Raw genomic sequence first — 7,823 nt, 5'->3', positions numbered from 1 at the left:
AATAAAATTACTTTATCTGTTGATATTAATAACAATTTAATATAATGGAAAGTTGTATTGATTTATTTATGTTAGGACTGCGAAATGGAAATAGGTGACTATGTCTAGTAAATGTAGATACCAATACCATGGATCTGATTTAGCTGGATTAAAGAACATTCTGTTGATGAATTTAAACATTCCACAAGTACCAAATACTTTTAATATAAAATTGGAAGGTGAGAATACAGAGAATAAAATCGCGGATTTTCAAAAATTTTACGAAAAAAAGAAATTTCCCTGCCCTGACGGTTTTCCGACTGAATTTTACCAAATATATTGCTAAATTATTGTCACATGTAATTAAATTATTTTTTTCCAAAGCTAAATAAATACGAGGTTGATCTTATCTAGTGGTAGACATTTTAATTTTTTCAACTTTTCAAGAGTAAAATTTAAAAAAGAGGTTTTGTGAGGACATTTATTTAACAAAATCATCTGAAGATAGTTCTTGGCACAAATTTTATTCAATATGTGAGCCCTCAAATCTAATAATTGACTCGATATGAGGCCTAAATCTCTTGCAGACCTTGATTAAGTAGTCAGACTCGAGCTTGGTCGACTCCTTTTTGATGGAAGCCTCTTAGAGACTGGACACTCCTAAGAGAAGTAGCACACACCCTCTCCTCCAAACGCACCTATATAGATCATTCCAAGGGGTTAACGTCTGGAGAGGAGTGCGGCCACCTGTTTTGAGGTACCAAAAGTCTGGAAAGTTGTCTCTCAGGAAAGCCTGGACTTAGCGGCTAGATGACACTAAGCTCCGTCATGAGTGAAAACTAAGTAGTCCCCAAACTTTTCTGTCTCAAGGTAGCACTTTCTTATCCAAAATTTCGATGGAGACTCCACAACGCACACGACCATAGTTCAATCTTGATTTTTTGTTCTGAATACATGTCTCACTGAAGCTGAGACATTGTATGTATGTTCGGTTGTGATGTAGCGGCTGTTCTCCTTATTCATAGTGTCATCAACGGTGAAAAAAAGATTTATCAGAAAAGAGAAAAAACTTTTCCCCAATTTTTGTTGGCCTTGAGAGAATTTAGAATCTTCTTTGTTCTTTCCAACCTTCTCAGCTATTTCTGTTCAGGGATAAGATGTCTTGTCCTCCTTTGTGATTTTGCACCAATGTCATTCCGTATTGAAAAAAATAAAATGTACACCATTAAATAAGATGAACCCTGTATATAGAAGAATTTTAAAGAACATATCACAATGGGGAATCCCGAATCTGACATGTTCGGGTGAAAATGAGTTGGGAAAAAAATCCAGCGCATAAATGATATGATATTAAATTACAAAGCATATCAGAAACCATAAACAATTAAGTAAAAAAGTATTTTGGTAGAGCCATGTATGTAAAGGGAAATTTATAAAGGAGCTATTATAAAATGGATTTTTTTTATATAAATAAGTCCGACATATTTATGTATATATATAAAGTGATCCCCTTAAGTTGTGGATTTGCAATATTAGTCTCACTGTTGCCTGATAGCCCACTACTATTCATTTGTAATTTCAGAAAATTAAGACGCTTCTTTTCTCTTCCATGTCCACTAATTTGGTTGTTCATGGACAACACCAAAAGACAAAGATTTTTTTGGCTGAATTTATAATTTGAATAAATCAAGTGAGAAAACAAATTTTTTCTAGAATTGAGAAAGTGGGTTCGACAGGGTCGTCAGTGTACTAAGAAGCTTCTAATAATTATTTGAGTAGGAACAGTAAAAATTCTGAAATATTGTCGATTAAATATGTATGGAACAATTCAAAATAACATAATCTACTCATTTGAAAATTTCCAAGCAAAGTTTCCATAAAATTTTCGGAAACAACCGGAAATTTACCGGAAACTCTCCACTCCCTTGCATTTCTTAATTATAATTATGCATGGTGAAATATTTAATGATTTATCAATTCATCGTTTTTACTTTCTTAGGAGAAGTATGAATTGTTGGAAAACTATCCTCCGAGGAAATCTACCATGATCTTGCGCAGAGCTGTAACCACGGGGGTGAGCCATTAGCGCCTCTCTAAAACGATAACTGTGTCCTCATCTGAACTAAAAACATAAAACTGCAGAATTGTGACAACAAAATACATTCTTGTACATAACAAGTCATTTATTCTTAAACGTTTCTTCCTAACTTTTTGACTACTGAGTGGTATAATTATAACAAATGTTCAATCATTTCTCATTCGTTTTGGTAATAATAATTTCAAATTTTTGCTGCTTATTTTTAATAAATGTTATTAAAAAGTTTCAAGACTAAATAAATAAAAATTTCATCTCAAACAAGCTAGTCAATCTGCATAGAAAAATCATAGTCCCAATCCTGGCCTCATATAGAATTTGGCCCTCCTCTAACTTTATGAGACTGATTCCGAGAAAAATGTGAGGATGACTAATTTAAGGCTAATACATCACATACAACAATTTTTTTAGAAGAATATGTACGAACACAATATTTATTTTAACGTACAAAGAACATTTTGAGTTGAAAAGTTATGTACATAGCGATTAGAGAAATAAAGGAGATAGAACCAACGAAGAATATTTTCAGCTATCTTTTACTCGTGTCTCGAGATTTGTATGCAATATTCAAGGCTTGCATGTCCTTAATGACAGGAGGAGGAAGTCTTCCAGAGACGGATATAGCATAAACCCCCCTCTTAAACCGACCTATAATGATCAAAATGAGAGAAGAGTTACTTGGATGCAGAAATAGTTTATATATATATATATATATTTACCTATTCTTTGCCATTTACAGACCCAACTGTCTTCTGGTTTGCAGGAACCAATCATACCATCAAAATTGGAGGAAGTACAATCGTAGACATTCTCTCTATTGTGCTTAAGATTCAAAAATCGATCACAGTTGTCACAACCATCATTTTCAAACTGTTCAAACGTCTATAGAAACAAAATCCATTAATAAGGGGAATCAATTGAACCAACATATCCTTACCTTAACCAAAGAGCAAACCAAACATGCTCTGAGCTGTCGTAGATCCTTTGGAATAATACTTGCATCCGACATTGTAAAATATAAACTAAATTATTTAAAATAAGAAATCCCCAATACTTGAGGATTAGATAGAATAAACAGATCCTTATATTTTATAAAACGATAAGTAACAAATAAGTAATAACTGTAAATCAAATTTAGCTATTATTCATTTATTTTATAACAATTATAATATCTTTGTATAAATTAAAATTATTAGTATTTCTCCAAAAAATATGAAGGTAAATGTTTGTTATGAATGACGTCATCTGTGTAGATCCATTTTACCATTTAAGTTACTTCTTTGGGCCATAGCCTTTTATCCAGTTCATAGCCAGCATAGAGGGGATAATTTTATATTTAGGAGATTGTTATATATAGACTCAAGATAACATCACCTGTTGTAGGAGTATTTATCCTATAAAATAATCTATAAAAATGTGTTTCTTTTTCATTTCTTCCTTAAATTTTCAATGAATATAGAAGTTGACATGATCTTACATGACACTAGCGCCCTGGTGAGAGAAATATATTTTTCTTATTACTATAAGGCATCACTTTATCTTTGGCTAGTAAGATAATGTTAAAAATACATTTGGTGCCCTTAGTTTTATTTTACCGCATTTTGTCGCACTTTGTTTCTTTTCTAGCTGCTTGATAAATGGTAAGTTAGTGAAATGTATTATTTCGTTCTTTCAACTTGGAAGTCAGTCCGAGATAGGCTCAAGTATCTACGGTGAGATCGACTATAGTAAGTTATTATTTTTTACATAGAGGCCGATTTCCAGGAGTATCTTAGTGTATTTCCGGCTAATGGTACTATGTAGTTTTGGCCAATAGAAAAAGGGCGACCTATTTTTGAAGTTAACTACCTCTTTGATTTGGAAATAGGATGAGATATTTCCTTTTTCGAGTCGAAAAGGATCGGTAAATGGGGACGCGACACGATAATAGTCATTTCTACATTCGGAGGTATGGTCTACAATTGTGCCCGTACGTCTTATTTTCTCTTTCTATCTGGGAATGGAAATAGCAGCGAAAGCGGAAAGTTAAAATTCAATCCCTGCAAAATTTTACTTATAACCCGTTAGGTTAGGTCATTGCGCAGCAATGAGACGCTATTAATAATAATCTAAGCTTAGAGTAGAAGCTGGGCTCATCCTTATTGAGCCCACGGATCCACCTCGAGTCCAGTCCACATAAGACTACTTTCAAGATCCTTTAAACTTCTATTTGTCCGAATCTTTGGAGATACCAAAATTATTTGGACAAGTAAATGTAAGGTCTCATTATGTAGGCGAGGTCGTCTCTTAGCTATAACTTGAAAGAGTCGATATCTCGTCCTCCGACTCAAATAACTGAATAGATAGTATGTCATTCGTTTAGCTTAGAGAAGTTATTTTTTTATTTGTATAAGGGTATGCGGATTAAATTTCCGCGCTTTCGTTTTGTCTCTAATTTCGAGATAAAGGATAAAGGTTGTGTACGGGCGAAAAATTGTAAACCATTTTCTCTTCCTTTTTAATTCCAAAATTGAAGATTCCTTGACTTTTCATTAATAATAATTTAACCATTATTTTGTAGCAATGAGATGAAGTAAGAAGATTTATCATTAAAAGTGATGCTTCTCACTTTTAATGAACAATTTGGTTTCAGTCATATGGTTCCCCGGAGGAGACCTACTTTGTTGTTCCTTGATATGGTGAGGGGTTGCAAGTCTGGTTCATAGTTCTACTAGCCTCTTGTATGTACAATGTATTTACTAGGTCAATAAGTAAGTAGATATTAAATTTTTAATTTCTTTCGTAATGGCCAATGAAATTTAGACCCTCTCAATCTTGCTTCTTGTATATCTCGTTATAATTCTTTTAGGGGATTGCAATTGAGAAATAAGGAGGAAGAGCAGTATTTGATGAGGGGAAAGGCGTTGGCCTAGATTAAAAAAGTCGACTTCAGGTGCAGTAAATCATTACTAAGACACGGATTGCTGCGTATAATACGACTCACATTTAATATGTATTCATATACTTTATAGCCCTTTCTTAACACTTATTTATTTCCTTTAGATATGACTACATGTACTACATGGGATGGATTTGAATTATTATTTACTTTAATGGGTCAGATAGATGGATCTGCACCGGAATTATTTGTTTAATAATAAATCGTGATATTTTCTTTAAAGTTCATATTAATAAACGTGATTATATCATCGGGTATTCAATTTTATTCAGTATTTAAATTATCTAGGTAATCCAGATTTTAGCCCATTAGTGTCAAGGATCTTCTGTTCTTGGCAGTTGTTCATGCCATAAAGGAGACTTAGATTTTGTGTAGAGTTTCCAAACTTAATTATTTCATGTGACTTAACGGTTGCAAAAATTGTTCTTGGTCTTCAGAGCCATGCAGCTCAATATCTGTGCGACCCTCAGAATCCAAAGGAAAATTATTAGAAGCAAGGAGAGCTCAGAACTTTAGGAAGAACAGTTCTGCAACTACCTTTACTAACATCGTCTCTGGGCTGATGCTACTCAGTGGTCTTTGTCACTATTTATATCCCAGAATGCTCTACATGGAGGCGAATTTGTAGGAAATGAATGTAAAAAGATTTTAACTCTTGTTTTATTAGATGCTTTTGATAAAATGATCCCTCCTCTTGTTCCGTTTGGTTTTACTTTTAAAGAAGACTGACTTGACTCAACCAACACAATAAAACAGATGTTTAAGAGGATCTGTAACATTTATTCGATTTCGTCTCCATAGGAGACCTCTTCAGAAATAATAATATAACAATATTTTAAATTCCTAAGTTACTACTAAAAATATAAACATATTTGATTCTATGGTTGAGCGGTGCTACTCTAATAATCTTAAGCCAGGCTATGAGGAAAAATTTCAGGAAAAACTACCTGAATCTTATGCCTAAAAGTAACTCCAAAACTTCATTTTGTATTTGTTCATATCCTACAAAATGTCGAAATGTATGGAGGGACTCTTGGGCTAGCCATCTACATTGAACAAGCTTATGAGTCAGTCCACAAAGACTTTCTGAAGATTTGAAAAGTAAATTATAACAATCCTAAATTTGACGACATCTTGCTCAGGGCTGTCTGCTATTATAACAGCCTATATTTGATTGAGTAATTTATACAAAACCGAAAAAACCTTGTTTGATAGATTATGTATATATTCAAGCTAATTAAAAAATTGTCAATATTATATACGGATGTATATTAGATATCTATAATAGCTCCTAAAAAAAGATAGGACTGAAATAATGATACTGTATATACAATATTTTGTTGAATAAAATCAATTTAACGAAATAGATTTATTATTTAAAAACTCTCATATATATATATATCATAGCCAGACAATGAAGAAATATAAAATTACTTATTATTAAAATAAGAGTTTGTGTTTTCACGAATTTCATTTTAATATAATTGTAAAAGAACAAGTAATCTCCGATAGGGCTCTGAGACTTTTTTCTAGTTTTTAAAACTAATTATAGAAGATGTCAAAACAGTTGAAAAACTGATTGGGATGTCAACTTGAACTATATTCTGGATTTTCAGTTCTAGGTTAACTGAATTGCTTATCAATCAATAAGGATAGATATCATGAGTGCCCCAAAAACCCGCTAATAATAGCACATAAAAACAAAAAATACATAGTACATTAAATAAATATTACAATTTAATAGTAAAAATTGCTTAATTTAGTTGTACTAGATTATTTACATAGGTATCTAAAAATTATTGGGTTTTTTATATACTTCGGATGTAGTAGTTTCTTTAAATATGGATTTGACTGTATTTCTTGTGGTCATCAAGTAGCTTAGACGAAATGAGTATGTAAGGAGCTGTCATCTTTTTGGAATTCACTCTTGGGTGTTGACAAATTTAAAGTGTTTTAATCTTAGTATCTTGGATCCAGTCATTGAACCCCTTCTGTTGGTCTGAGTTTATGCTCTCTATATGCACGAGTACTAAGTATCACAATTTGTAAATTCCATATGAGATTGACTTATAAACGAGTTAAAAGTTACAAATATAAATTGTATTTTATAAAACATTTTCCAGAAGTGAAATCGTTATGAGTATATGAACTGCATTCTATTTCTTGAACAGAAGGACTAAATGTCTTTTTTTACAACTTTACTGCCCGAGATACTCTCCTTGATTTGAGGATAAAATATCGATCCGATTAGAGATCCACTTGTAGCACCAAACCAATAAATAATAATATGCTCCGCGTAAGAATGGCCTCTGCATCTTCCAACTATTACCGTTGCAACTACAGGATTATACATACCACCAGATATGTTGAATCCAACAAGAACAAGGCTCACAGCTAGAACAGACTTCATCACGGTCTTGTAGAAGGGATAGTTCGAAAGTCTGTTAGACTCATTGATTAGTCTAGGCACGATGCTAAGTATTAAACTACCAGTGAATTCCATACAAAACGCTAGGTAGGGATTCCAATTATCCGGAAAAGCGCAGGAATTGAAAAAGTCAATTCGTTTGGCATGATATTTCGAGAGATTTAGTGCCCAAAATGATCTCATAAAAACTCTGAAAAAATAATATCCATATTGTTAATATATTCATTAATGATCTTAATTCATTTCAAGTGATCACTTTCCTTTGAACTAGGAATCCATATGCTACTAAGGAAACTACTCTCAAGATAGTTTCCCACCATTTCTGAGTTCTTAATATGAATAAAGAATAGAAATGAACGATGGGATTAGGAAGATTCTCTTTA

At 32.6% G+C, this 7,823-nt stretch overlaps 1 protein-coding gene and 1 long non-coding RNA gene across 5 annotated transcripts; one reads left to right on the top strand and one right to left on the bottom strand.

Moving 5' to 3' along the window:
* Positions 1-385: 385 nt before the first annotated feature.
* Positions 386-4,081, bottom strand: spt4 (Transcription elongation factor subunit spt4). 4 transcript variants are annotated; one of them, XR_011783113.1, is made up of 5 exons: positions 3,012-3,320; positions 2,794-2,956; positions 2,523-2,722; positions 1,971-2,096; positions 386-1,220 (listed from the first exon to the last, which is right to left on the bottom strand). XR_011783113.1 is itself a non-coding variant. In XM_040722990.2 (3 exons), the coding sequence occupies exons 1-3, from the start codon at positions 3,081-3,083 to the stop codon at positions 2,604-2,606; spliced, it is 354 nt and encodes a 117-aa protein (XP_040578924.1). In that variant the 5' UTR covers positions 3,084-4,081; the 3' UTR covers positions 2,124-2,603. The 4 variants fall into 4 exon arrangements, 1 of the variants encoding a protein (XP_040578924.1); XR_011783112.1 differs by having other exon boundaries at positions 386-2,096; XR_005867867.2 differs by lacking the exon at positions 1,971-2,096.
* LOC121127578 (uncharacterized) lies at positions 3,680-5,274 on the top strand. Its single transcript, XR_005867868.2, has 3 exons — positions 3,680-3,801; positions 4,635-4,824; positions 5,117-5,274. It is a non-coding gene; the product is annotated as an uncharacterized lncRNA (long non-coding RNA).
* Positions 5,275-7,823: the final 2,549 nt, after the last annotated feature.

The sequence above is a fragment of the Lepeophtheirus salmonis genome, chromosome 13, assembly GCF_016086655.4.
Source record: "Lepeophtheirus salmonis chromosome 13, UVic_Lsal_1.4, whole genome shotgun sequence".
Classification (NCBI taxonomy): Eukaryota; Metazoa; Arthropoda; class Copepoda; order Siphonostomatoida; family Caligidae; genus Lepeophtheirus; species Lepeophtheirus salmonis.
Note: the sequence above shows the minus strand (reverse complement) of the source record. Positions and strands in the feature narration are given on the sequence as shown.

What these genes read in the sequence shown, in the direction of transcription:
- spt4 (XM_040722990.2), bottom strand. Translation starts at nt 3,083, where the DNA reads ATGTCGGATGCAAGTATTATTCCAAAGGATCTACGACAGCTCAGAGCA. An exon ending in TGGTTTGCTCTTTGGTTAAG is followed by an intron (nt 2,957 to 3,011) that starts GTAAGGATATGT and finishes TTGTTTCTATAG; the next exon opens with ACGTTTGAACAGTTTGAAAA. An exon ending in CTGTAAATGGCAAAGAATAG is followed by an intron (nt 2,723 to 2,793) that starts GTAAATATATAT and finishes TGATCATTATAG; the next exon opens with GTCGGTTTAAGAGGGGGGTT.